Source organism: Aphis gossypii, chromosome 1 (genome assembly GCF_020184175.1).
Source record: "Aphis gossypii isolate Hap1 chromosome 1, ASM2018417v2, whole genome shotgun sequence".
NCBI lineage: Eukaryota > Metazoa > Arthropoda > Insecta > Hemiptera > Aphididae > Aphis > Aphis gossypii.
In genome coordinates this window covers 83,591,608-83,606,568 of record NC_065530.1, presented here as the reverse complement: position 1 = coordinate 83,606,568, position 14,961 = coordinate 83,591,608, and the positions used below count along the sequence as shown (strand labels likewise).

At 26.5% G+C, this 14,961-nt stretch overlaps 1 protein-coding gene across 2 annotated transcripts in view; it reads left to right on the top strand.

The window, feature by feature from the left end:
* Positions 1 to 564: 564 nt before the first annotated feature.
* LOC114132670 (puratrophin-1-like) overlaps positions 565 to 14,961 on the top strand; it is a 163,521-nt gene continuing 149,124 nt past the window's right edge. Inside the window, exon 1 of one of the 2 annotated variants that reach the window (XM_050198353.1) lies at positions 565 to 1,169. In XM_050198353.1, coding sequence (XP_050054310.1) covers positions 1,092 to 1,169 — 78 coding nt within the window. In that variant the 5' untranslated portion in view covers positions 565 to 1,091. Of the gene's footprint in view, positions 1,170 to 10,489; positions 10,538 to 14,961 lie in introns of those variants that run through there. The other variant, XM_050198354.1, reaches the window with a different exon arrangement.

Sequence of the window (14,961 nt, the reverse complement as noted above, 5' to 3'; positions counted from 1 at the left end):
TCAAAAAAGACGACTCATATAATTTAATATTATACGTATTATTTATTAAGTATTATATAAATTTTTTCGCGTGAATTGCGTAAAATATAATATTATATTATACGACTTACAATGTATAGCATTGTGTACCTATATAGATTTCAACGACAATGCGTCGTATATAATATAACAACAATAATAATAATAATAATAATAATAATTAAAATTATTATCGCATTATTCTATTGTTTTATCGGATGTGCAAGGCTCGCGGACTTGAATTCGATACGTATTTCATTTTTTACACATAATAATAATATTTCGTATCGTATTATAATATCATTATCGTTATTATCGATGTTTTCGTAAATAATATTATTATTTGGGCTGGCCGCCGCCGATTATTGTTTTCCCCCTCGCACGACCGCCGCCCCCGCCAAAGTCGACCGTGCCGTGGGAGCACGTGATCCGCGTCCGCCACGAACCGCAACCACACACGCATTACACACGTTACAGTCGTCTGTTAAACGCTCGTCGGTCGCGCACAGGTATCGTCGGTCGTCGGATGGTTAGGTACGTTACGTTACGTGTTACGTGTTTTCGTTTCGCGATTTTTTCGATAAACCTATGCCATAAAAATAATACGTCGGTCCGCCTCGAAACGTTTTATTTTAAACGGCGCGATAATAATTAATTGCCTTTCCTGTACGTCGCGAAACCCGCACAGGTCCGCGGGGCTCGGTTTGTCCGCCGTGCACATGATACACATCTCATTCGTTAAAGTCGTTTTTGTTTCGGTTCGTGTGATTTTTAACAGCTACGCGTTTGTGCGATTCGAGCGGTAACAAATTATGACGTAACAACAATGTAAAAACATAGGTAATCGTCCAAACGGTGTATAATAATTTTAAGTGCGTACAGTGCGCGAACGAACGGCCAAGTTTAGCGGCCGTCAGTGTGACATGTATCATTATCATAGGCGTAGGTAGTGAAAGAAACGCCGCAGAAATGTGATCGGGCGCGGGCGCATCGTTTCGCCTTTTCCGCCGCACACGCACGCCGTAATCGCACAATATAATATATAATATTAATACGTTATATGGATCGTTGCGATGGCTTATGTCGTTTGGCGAGTGTTGCGGAAGAAGTATCTCAAAGTCAGGAGCGGAGTCACTCTGAACGGTTTGGTGGTAGGTATCTAACCCCTCAATCACACGTATATTATAATATTTATGTTTTGCGTGCGATGATTATATTTCGTTTTCACCTGGCGCGTAGTCGGCGAAACTCAAACTTATCAAACTGATCGCAGACATTGGTATTTTTACCAGGGGCAATCTCCGTCGGGAGCGTGGCGGGTTTTGGTTTTCACAATGTTTTGTTATAACGATCTTATAGCATACGATACCTATTATTGTAAAATATTAGCATTTCAAAGTTTATTAACGAGGGCCGCTGAGATGAAACCCATCGCATAAGATGACTGGGTGTTTAAGAGCCGTCACGTTAAAACATCTTAATCTCTCCCTCCCCTATCTCTCCTCGAAGAGTTTCCGACACGCCGGTACGTTACTGATTTTTACGATATAAACATTGTATAATGCCGTCGTATATCCATAAAGAACCGTAATACGTCCTCATACCGGCGAAAGATTTGATTTGCAAACAATATACATACATACATGATTGCATATCTAAGAACGTTTGCTTTTGTAGCAAATTATTATTTTATATTTGACTTATGCATAACAATATAATATTTTTATTTTACTATCCTCTCGATAACGGTTGTCTGCTGAGTAAGATTAACGTAATCTCTATATGTTCGTTTATTTACCGTCCTAAAATGTGATTTCGATTACGGCATACATATAGATACTCCTATTGCGACACGTCATGTGTATTTACAAACAAATATATATATGTAAGAGTATAATATAATATACAGTTATATACACACAATACCTACACATAATAAGCGTATAGTAGATATCAAATATTGTTCAAGGAAGTAGGTATACCCTTATTTAAAATAAAAACGAGATGACAGAGTTGACGAATTTATCGATCATCTTGAAAACTCGAGTGGTCTGAGCATATATATATTATACAAATAGTATGTGACATGTGTATACTGTATGTAGTACATTTTAGTCACTGTACAATGTGTAAATAAATGTTCTTCGTTATAATACGATACGTCCGATACCTATGTATTCATCGCCTTTTATTTGATTTTTCGATTTTTTGTTAGTATATTTAATAGTTGTTAAATCAATGTGATCCTACCGTTAGTATGAAAATTCATTTTATCCTAGGGAATATGTTTATTTTGGGTTCCAATGACTTTATTTTTATCAAATAAAATTCAATTAGTTTACTTAATAGGTTTATGCTCTGAACTACATAATTTGGTGTGCGCTAGTGTATGTGTAAGTATATTACACAAGTTTCAGTTCTGTACCTTTATAGCTTGTATTAACTATAATACTTAACTTATAAGTAGGTATGTATATTACTATTATACATTGTAATTTAATTTATAATTCCCGAGTGTGATCTTTTTTTTTTATAAATTGGCTGTATAAAACGCAAACACTTATCGTTCAAGGTAAGAAAAAAAATACCGTTTTAAATCAAACCGAAAGAAATTGGAACATTAAATGTAGATATATCCATTATTTAAACATTAATTTAATGAACTAAGTCGTGATTTTCATGTAATAAATAATCATTAATATATATCGGTACTTTATAAATATTACAACTAATCATTGTAATACTAGTGCTAACTAGTGATCTAAAGTCATATTTCGTCACTATAAGAATAAAGCTATTTAAGAATATATTATTAACTATTTCCTGTACATCGTAAAAATTAATCTAAAGTTGTGCGTTCACCTTCAGAAACACCTTTTAATAGAAAAAAAACTTGTAATAACTAATAAATAAGAAAAAGTATTAAGCAAGTGGAAGATTATTATAGGTATCTATTTGGTCATATTAATGTGCATGCTCTACATAATATGCCATTATTAATTTTATATAGGTACTGTAGGAATATTAGGAAAGTTATAGGTACATTATGTTTACAGTTTACTTATCGTATTTTTATAGCCATCGTGATTTTATGTTTTTATCAATTAAATAATGTTACATTTCAATCGTTATTTTACGTTTTGCGATGTTAGTATTATATAGGTACGCCATTTGTTGATTGTTGATATTATTATGCAACTGCATATATTATAGTAGGTATGCTATACGTTGATCATTGATGAACAATTGCACCATCATGATCATTTTATCTTGTGTAAGAATACAATGAAAACGTAGGATTGGAGGTCTTCTAAATTCTGAATTGATGACTAACGAGTGTGTTTTACGTAGGTATGGTACTATATGGTATTATTATGAGTAAAATGAAAAATATACAAATTGTGTCAAAAAAATCTTCCGAGATTCCTAATCAGTTACTTATTTTTTTTAAGAATTTAGATGTAAACTAAATATATGTATTAGTATTGATGTTTATTGCAATTGACCTTAGCGAATTCCTATAATTATAGGGTGTGCAATAGGGAAAGAGCACAATCGTGAGATTCACACATCTTTAATTCCAATTCCCAATTATTTGTCGTGAGTCAGTATGCATTTTATATTTTCGTCGAGATGTCCAGTAATAAAAATTATTCTTTGTGAATTGTACCTAGAACTTTTTAGATTTTATAAAAAATGAAATGAGTGATAATTGATTTATGCGGCCAGTGGTCGAGGCAAAATTATAGTATTTAAGTTTGTAACAACTAAATCTATTTAATTTATGAATAAATTTTATGTAGCTTCATACTGTCTAAAATAAAAATATTTTAGAATGAAAAATTTAATTTATTTAGAATTATGAATGTACCTATACGAGTATAATATATGCTATTTATAAATTTAGTTTATACTATGTATGATTGTCTGTAGTTATACAAAACAGTTAATATATATCTCGATGATCACTTTCTTATTAACAATTGTTAAGTTCTAACCACCTAACTTATTTGCAGATATTGTATGATGTATATTTATAACAGAGAGACCTACCTATTTCAATTAGTATACCTATATGTAGTTGAATGTATTCTCGATACGATAAAAGTCATCTTGATATTATATTTTCATAAGTCTTGAGGCGATGGCAAGTTTTTTGTCTAGTGAATTGAAGACATTGAAAACAATATACTATAAAATAAAATAATTAATTGTAATTGAATCATAGATCATTTAAAAATGTTTTTTGTTGACGCGTATATACTATATATATTATTATAGTAACTTCAGGTCATTGATACAATAATGTAGTTCTTATAGTTATAAATTTATAAATTATAGTTAGGTATAAATATTTCATTTATTATTTTTATGTATAGGTAAGACATACAATGTTATGCCTATACTTATTTCGAATCGAACGTTTAGTTTAATTCACTTTAAATTTTAAATCGTTTTGGATATTAACTTATAACGTATTTATTCATAATACAATATTATATTAAAAATGAGCAAATTGGAAATAAATTCGTATGATTTACTTATTATATTTTATTATTTTAATTTGTAATACTATTTTAATTTTTGTTAAATACTAAGCTATGTGTATTATGATATCTTAATATACAGTTGCTTAGAGAACAAATTGATTTGAATTATATCTAATGCATTATTATTAAACACCAATATTTCCTATTAACTGAGTCATCATTATAAACAAGTTCTGAAGGGAGGAAATTCATTTACCTTATTTACATTATTTATTACATCTTTCCACCTCTATCATTTATTTTTTTCATTGACTTAATTCTAAAGAATTCAGTTTAATTTTCAAAATCAATAAATTATTAGGTATTCTTCTTTATATTCTTTTGTTTAAAACACACTCACGACAAGGGTTGACTATTCTAAGTTCTAATATACTAATACTATCTATCTTTCTAAATTTCTAAATATAATTAATACATAATATTGAGACAAAAAATACTGATTATTGCGTTGATACACTTACAATATAAAATTAAAAATTAACTACAAAACACAAATAAATTCATACAATAATTATATTAATGTATTGATGGGATAAAATATGAAGAGTATTGTAGAAAACCTTCTATATAGAAGATAGCAGTATGAACAATGTGTATCACTTTGTGATTGTACATTATAAAAATAATATATATAAAAAAAATGTGTTAGATATTCGCGAAAATGGGGTATAATAATAACTTTGACATTCCATTAAATTTACAGGTCAGTCTTTATAACATTACGAAACAGCCTATAGACCATAATTTTATTTACTAAATCAAAGATGAGAAAAATATATTTTTTTAATATTATTTAATTTGTTCAGTCAATCGATGGCTATAATATATATTAATATATCATAATATTACACAATCTGATAAGGTACCATCCATCAGTTCTGTTTAGTTTAAATAAATCTTATTTAATCATATATACTTTAATTAAACTATTTAGAGTTTTGGTAGTCATAAAAAAAGTTATCATTTTCTAGTTACGAGTAAATAGTTTTAGAAAATTATTTTTTCATAGTATTACACACGCGTTTATACCACACAATTAATTACTTAACGTTATAGAAGAACAAAAAGTGGTTAACCTTAGCTTAAAGTATATAATAGTTATCTTAATAAAATACACATAATTGTGCTTTTTTAGTATTATTTTATTTTGCCACGATAATTTAATTGTATTGTTCCAAAACACTCACCATGCTGATTCTTTGCATCCTAATAACGAGTAATTAAATGATGAACGGTGAAATGTTCGTCTATCTAAATAGGTACTACCTACATTATGGCAACCGCGAGAAGACTACACACCTACACATAACTAATATGCATACACCATTGTAAAACAATAACCATAAAAAAATATATACCTGTTACCATGGGAGTGGAAACTTGTAAACGTTAAAAATACGAGTTTTATTCCAGTCGTTTGAAGTAAAAATTGGCTTTTATGTACACAAATGTATGGCATATTAATGTATACGATTTATACTTTTGACTTTTGAAATTTTTATAAACTGCGAAATATTGTAAAATGATTGTCTAATTTGCATATTGTTCTTTTATAGTAAAACGACGAAGAAAACTATAATTATACATCACTATACAAATAAAAATCATAAATGTTTAGTCATGTGTTGTGTTTATAATATAGAAAACAGTGAACGATCTCAAATTGTCGTATGCTATACTCGAAATTTTAATATGAAATTATTACAAATTGATACATATAAATATATACATAATAGACCATTAAATTTTTTAACAAATACAATTTATTTGTAACTAGTAATTTTAATAACTATAATACTATATATTATTTAAGATATGCTTCGTTTAAAAAAGATTTATTAATTTTTGACTATTAGTAAAGAAAACTGAATTTAAAGAGATTAGAATATTATTACATTTTTTTTTAAAGCTATTATGTTAAAAATTCTAAACTACAAAAAGTTTAAAAGGAAATGTACAAAAAGAAAAAGATCAGACTGGATAGAAGAATCTGATGTTGGATTAGGTATTTGTCTTGCTTTGCTCACCATAGTAAAAGATTATAATTTTTTAGAAAAGTGTTATGTATAGGGTTTGGGACTACTATAATCATATGTATTTTTGTGTTGTAGAATAAACTTGACAAAATATTTGCTTTGTGAAATGATATGAAATTAAGTATAAAGTTTTATTTGGAATACTTTTGCATATTGTCAAGAAAAGTATATTATTCGAATATTATAATTTTTTTTAACTTTTAATTTTATCAGTTATATAATTAATTCATATAGTTATAATTAATATTCATTTTCGTAATATAATACAAATACATACTGTTTTTTCCTATAATAATTTTAGTTGATTATTTTTTAGAATTTCTAACCGTGATCGTGCAAGATATAGATTGCGCTTCAATTGTGTTATGAAATAATATGTCATAAATTATAAAATGAAGGAAGAAACTAGTTGAAAATTCGGTCTGTATTATAAGTTATAGATTTACTAATTTACAAATCTATAGAATACATTTATAAAGACTAAAATATAATAAACTAATCTGGTATTTAAATATTTGTTTTTGTCATATATTATTTTATTAAAAGAAATGTAGTTATTGACAATAAGTTTTTAAAAATGTAAATTTAATTATTTTTATTCCTCTAAAGTTTATTGAGTTATTTTATATCTAAGTGTAGTATAATGTCAGACTTACGACACCGTCGAATTCTTTTGTTCTCGATGAATCAATTTTATGTAACCTTGAATAAGTACAAATCTATCTCAACATAATATTCATTACTAAGTGTAATTTAATAATTTTAAAATCTATCATAATACGTCATTTAACAGAGTTGTATTGTCTCATTATTATGGTTGCTCATATGTAAATTTGTTTTTATCATATAATACTTAATAGTTTAAAATAATTGTAATTACTATTGCTAATAATAATTGATATGGATTATTAAGTAAAATTAAGTAAAATATTTTTTTTATAAATATAACAATATACGAACTATTAAAACACTAATACAAATATTGGGAATAATTGAGATAAATTTAAAAATTTAAATTACAACCTCATACCTTATATTTAAGACTTGTTTTATACGTGATATAAAAATGGTATATATATATATATATATATTGTATTACATAATTTACATAATAACTACGATTTTGTGTAGCTGCACAAGTGTTATTTGGTTTAAAATTTTTCAATCATTAGCTGTTGGGGTAGGTATGTATAACTATTTGTGTGAAGTTGTGATAAATTCATATTGTTATAGTTTAAATAATATTATCGAATATTATTTTAGATTGATAATTTCTGAAAATCTATATAAATTTAATATTTTATCAATGTTATAAAAAAACCAAATAAATAATCGAAGTTTGTATTTTAAAGAATAATAAAATTCACTAGTAAATTTTATAAAATATTAAATTAACAAATGAAGATGATTTTAAAATATATACGCACTACGCACATGTCCAACTAACGTATTCATTTTATACTTCTTATTGGATGAATTACGTGTTTATTTTGTTTTCGAAATTGTTTTAATTTTAATTCCAAAATAGTAATTAAAACTAATGAATACAATATGTCATTTGTTTTTCTAATTCAGTTTAAGTATATGATGTCGAGCATGCTATTATAATATAGATAATTCAGGATAGTGTAATATATATTTTTTAATTACATTGTATGAAGTTTAAGATACATTTAATATTATCACATTACTACTTCAATAACAATATAAATTTTTTTTATTGTAGTTGGAGATTTGAAATAAGAAATTAAAATCACTTTATCCTTGCGATAAAGTTAATTTAATCAATACTCAGTCACATTTTTTTGGATGTACTAGTTTTGATAGTTTTCAATTTTATTAACTTCTGTATTTCAAAGAATTGTACATCGTTTAATAGAGGAACTTTAGGTTTATAAAAAACTGTTAGCAGTATTTTGCGATTTTATATGTTCTTATCGTCAGTTACACTAACCGAATTATTGTGCGTATTATTGTATTAATAATTAATATGATAATTTTAATTAATGTTTTAAAAAGTTAAATGTTGAATTTTAATGAAACTAAAATTGTTTGATCATAAATATTAAGGTTATCGATAATAATTAAAAAAAATAATTTTATGACAATGCGCGAGTAATAGGTGATGGATAATACTATTGTGGTTGAATAAAAGTTATATAAGTATGTTTTAAATATATTATTATATACAAAAACATATTACTATAGTCTATAATGCATCACATGGACACGGATATGGGACAATTGGGCATATAAAAATATTATAGTTCACATTTTGTTATGTAAGTAATAATATTGATTAGTAGGTTATAAAAAATACAATTAAATAATTAACTTTAAAATTTATTGATAACATATACAATGTGTTGTATACTTATAAGGTATAATAAACTAAAGAAAATAAATGTAGAATATTTTGTTTAGGCATAAATATGTGGTTTAATATATGTATTTTTATTAAAAATAATATATACATCCTGATTTTATGTAAGAGTATATTTTAATATACATTGGTACTTGGTAAAATGGTATATAGTAGTTTCGTTTATTAGAAATATATTTTATATTTATTATCTTCTTAAAAATAATATTCTTTTTACTATTTTCATTTGACAAACTATTTTAGTTCTAAAATTATAAGCAGTGTAAGAAAAATATTTGAATAATATTTATGTTAACTAATGGTTTGTGATGATGGATATTTATTTTAGGACATTTATCTGTTATTCTTTATAGTATAAATTTCCATACGTATTTGTTTATAATTTCCATAATAACTGTTATTATTATTTATTATTTATTTTTAAACTATACTCGTATATTATGCATTATGCATAGTTATACTAGGATTTATAAAAATAATTAAGCACATTAAAAATTATATGTTATTTATTTTAGAATAATATGGTATGTTTGAGTTATAACTTATAAGAATGCATATTATTATATTTTAATTTAATAATTGTAAAATATGAACCTTTGTCATTATCTAAATGCGTATTTGGTAATATAATTTATTAAGACATCACACTCGACCGATTTAAACGTTCAATTTGTGTAAATTATTTTCATATGGTTTAGGAATTCGTTTACTCACTTCATTAACTATCCATAGTCGGCTTGGTTGTGTCGTACACGTTTTTGGATAACATTTTTTTTTTGTCGTTGTCCTTTAATATCGGTCAATCTCATGCTCGTGATGAGATCCTCTTAAACGTTCGTGTTAAAACACCGCCGCGATATTATTTGCAATAACTCATGACATATTGATGTATAGGCGCGCGCGGAACAAATCCGAGTACCTATTGCAAAAGTACAGAGTTTGAACTTAACTGCAGCGGTATGCGCCCAACGCAGGAGACATATATTTCCACAGGGTGGTCCACCACGACTGCCCTCGTCCTTTCTTCGTCCGCCGTTCGCAAAAACCAGTATTACGCGTCAGACCCGTTGAATTCCCTTTTATATTAATGGCCCATCGTTCGCCCGTGACATTTCACGGTGTTCGGTTGTAACGTGTGCCTACTACCTGCAGCACACATTCACGTCCGACAGAGCTATAAATGAGAAAACGATAATATTTATTGCGTGTGCCCGTGCCGCCGACCAATGGGCGTGTGTTGTACGGTACGCATATCCGTAACCTTCGATCTCCTCGGGTGCCGCACAAAGCTCGCCCCGAAGAAAATCAAATCGGAGGCATAATAATAATAAGAATAATAAGAATAATAAGAATGCTTCCACCGATTCGGTCGGAGGGCACGCACCGAGCGCACGCAACACGACCGTCCGAGAAGCTCTAATGTTTGCATACACCCAGTGCCCGGCTGTCGCATTCGTTCGGTCGACTCGTTTCGCTTTGGTCGTGTACCGCGCGCGCACGCGGCTCGCCGTACTGTTATGATCAATCGTGACGCATTGAAGCGATTCAAAGTGAGTACCTTACCTACCTACCTACTCGCATTTTTGTTTTATTACTATTATTATTGTTTACTTTTTACCGAGAGACCTAGAGAGTCGTAGGTATTATTAAAACATCCGAAACACATCAATGAATCATTAATATTATTAATATACGAGCGTGTTAAAATTAGGTACTATCCATAATATTCCTTATATTACAATATTAATTTCGAATCGAGTGTATTATTCAATATATATATATATATTATATTATAAGTTATTTGCTCGAACATTTTAAAGGTCAACTCTTTTTGAGATTAAGTCGTGATCAATGTTATTATTTCGGCATATTGAATTCATTGATTTGTCATCGTGTTTAATATAATATGACTATACCTCTTACTTATTATGACGTGTAAATTGACTGAATTTGATTTACAAAATATACGAAACAAAAGCACAAAATTAAATCGAGATCATAACATTATTATTAATAACAAACAAATCGTGTAATTTTTTACATTTAAACAATTTATTAAAAAATATTTGATAATTTATTTTTTTACGTATAGCATTAAGTAACTAGTACTAGCACTATATTATACTTACCTTTTTTTCATTAATTATTTATAAATATTTGACGTTAATGTATATAAATATTTCAAAAAACAATTTTTTTTATATTGTGTGAGATGAAATGTTGAATTGTATTATGTCCCATTCGTTAACATTAATTAAATTTTTTTAATTGATTATAAATGTAATATAATTTTATTACTGGTATTTTAATTTATAAGCCAAATCTAATTAATATAATTATTATTATCAATGCTTAAATTTGTCAACTAAATTGTAATACAATAGTTTCTATTGTAATACAATAAAGGTACCTAAACGTTTTATCCTTTTAGTATAGCCGGTTTTGTAGATACGTGACATAACCGAATTCAGATAATAGTTCTTATGTAAAATACTAAAATTGCAAATGATCGAATGAACACGCTCGAAGATTTTACGAGAGTATTAACAAGGTTTTGGTACACTGCACGTGTTAATAGGATATTTTTCATTTATGATTTTCTTAATGATAAACTTGATGATCGAGCATAACATGTGCACAAAAAATTTTTACTGATAAAATATATGCTCGTAAAGCAAATATTTGTTCATAGGTATAGATACACGGATTTTGTAAGAGTTCTATATATGTAATGTTTAAAAGTATGCCAGTCATAGGTTAGTGAACAGTGAACAGTGAACACATATACATTATTATGTCTAGTACTTAAAATACGTAATAATTGTGGTGAAAATAAATATTTTGTGACGAATATTTATTTAAACATGGTGTGTATGTTAAATATTTTATTTTTTCAGTAGCTTAAAAAAACGTTTTGACATAAAATTTTAGCGTATAAATTATTATGATTAGGTGCACCATAAAAATAAATAATATAAATTCAGTGAAATTTTGTCTCTTAGATAGTTATTGTGCGTGTAGTCATGCAATATATATACCTATCATTGAAATTTATAACATTAACATAATATATGACATTTTAACAGTTATCGTTTCAAGTACCTAAATCTTAATGATTTGTTGAGTTTAAAACAATAATAAAGTAAACTTTCTGGTACTTGTCATTTTAAAACTAAAATGCATACAGCTTTTTATGTATTTTTACATGTCATGTTCCACATTTTTGTTAAAAATAGTTTCATGGAAATGACAATACTTAAATATATAACAACAATATTAAAAAATATATATTAAATAATTTATAGGTAGGTATGTATACCTATAGGAGGCACTAATGTATACTAACAATAAAGATGTCTTTCATTTATGGCTCATATACTTAACCAGTACTACACCTTTATAATATTAAAACTTTATATTTAGAAAGTAATTGTTATCTTATTTATTGCATTTCCTACGCTTTAAACAGTCTAAGCTATTTGATTAATTTTTATTGAACTGTTTTTCAAAATATCTACGTAATGGGTAGCGGATACTTCAAACAAAATCAGCTAGAGTGAACTATATGTTTGTATAAGCTATTTAATTTGTTTTGTTCTGTTAAATAATAATAGGTACGTTATAAATACTTGTATTAAATAATCTAGTTTATGAACAAGTTATTACCTAAAAGTGAGGCCGATTTTATAACTAGTATTACTTTTTATAAGTACGTATAACCTGAGTAGATATTTTACAACTCGTAATTTCATAACTCTAATGAATTAATACTGAATAGTATAGTGGTAATTAAATACCTATATTATTTAATGCAGCAATGCAAGCCTATCGGTCTATGATTATCAGCCACACGAATACATTTATTTTATTTTCTGTTTTAATATACTCATGTAAAAAAGATAAAATTATGGCCATGCATAAGTTTAACACTAAATTTGTGTAAAATTATTTTCTATAAAATTTACTTTTTTACTATCACACAATACTTTGCAATTTTTTTTAAAGATAAGGATATCTATAAGTCACACAGATTAATAATTGATAATTATACATACTGCATTCTAGTATACATTTGGTATTTGTATTTATTATAACGCAGTTATAATTGTAATACTTCTTAAATTTGTTCTTTTTACCTCTTAAATCTTAAATCTTATTGTATATTTTCATGTTAACATTACAGATGATAACAATGTAACTAAACAATTTATATGTAATATTTAAAATTTCACAGATAACATAAAATAAGTACAAAATTACGAGTATTAAATGTTCACAATACAATTAGTGATGACTTATAAGTTATAAATTGGAATGTATATTTATTATTTAAAGTATTTTCAACCAAATGTATTGTAATATTCAATAAGTTCTTATACATTACTTGACACATATTTTTTTTTAAATACCAAACAACCATCAACATGTTGATAGTAAGTCCGTAGTGGAAATTATAAACATATTAATAAGTTGAAAATATTTTTTAATAATGATACGTTATATAGATATTTTGTTTAATGCTATGAAACTCTCACCTTTGTATTTTTTTGTTATGGACACCCAGTAAGTATAACATATATTAATATCCATTATCGTATAAGGTAGATTAGACAAGATGAACAAAATTATACAATTCGTGTATTATATTTATATACTGGTTTTCGGGTTGAATCGTGTTTAGTGCTGCTGGCGATGTATATATATATATATAATTAAGCAATTACATAGAAACATTCATATTTTTTTTTAATAAAAAAGAAAAAATAAGGTGTTTACTATTTTGATATTTTGATCAATGTGTAATATAAGGAAATTAAACGAGCGATCTTCTTTTGGGTGGTCTTGGCAGTTGGCGTGAGAATATATCATTCAAGCTGTATTGTCTTAAGCTCAGTTTTTAGCATACTTTTACTTGTAGTGTAGGTAGATACAAGACGTGTAGTAGGCACTATATAGAGTTATACGATTAATTGTATACATTGATTAATTACATTTTAAACTTTTTATATATGATTATTATTAAAAATTGAATATATAATACATACTAGTACATATATATTCTAAATATTACTCTCTTTCTCCCTCTCTATCTAAAAAAAGTTTATATTTGTTTTTAATTATTTAAATTAATATAGTTTATGATAAAAATAAAATAAAATAAGAAAAAACGTACCTTTTATAAAATAAATTAATTTCAGAGCAATTTTTTTCTCTCTAGAGTGATACAGTTATATGATTTATTTTAATCAGTAAGTTTTACTTACCTGTATGATTAAAGTCATTAAACTATTATAGTTAGTGATTCTTGTAAAATTTAATTTGTTAATATTTTTTTATTAAATTAAAATATATATCATCTATACTAATTTACATGATAAAAGTAATCTATCTTATGTGTTTAAAATTTACATTCTAAACTTGAATTTTTATCTAGTACAAAGTTAAATTTCTAAATAATTAATAATTAGTTAAATAATTGTGGAAAAAATCTAAAATAGGTACCTGCACAAGTATGTTGTACTCCTGCTATAATAAACCATATTATAACTATAATAATTGTCTTACTTATAAATAATTACTACGAAATAAATATGAACTATAAGTTTTAAAATTGCACGTTATAAAAATACCTGTATGAAAATCATTAACTTAATGTATTTAAAATTTTAAACATAATTTAGCTTTTCACTAGTCCATTTTACATTTTTAATATGGATATTCATTATATTAAATGGGTTGTTATAACCTGTCTAGTTTATTTTGTGTGGTCGACTGCGTATGAACGACCATCAATATTACTAATAAAAAATAAAAACAAACATGAAAAAACACTGATGATGATTTATAATATGCTTCATCATAATATAACATAGCAAGCTTTCTTAGAATTCCGTAGATCCCATTTATGTGATACGTATCTGATGAATGTGGACTTCACGTCTTCATAACTTCAAATCATCTATCATTCGATACA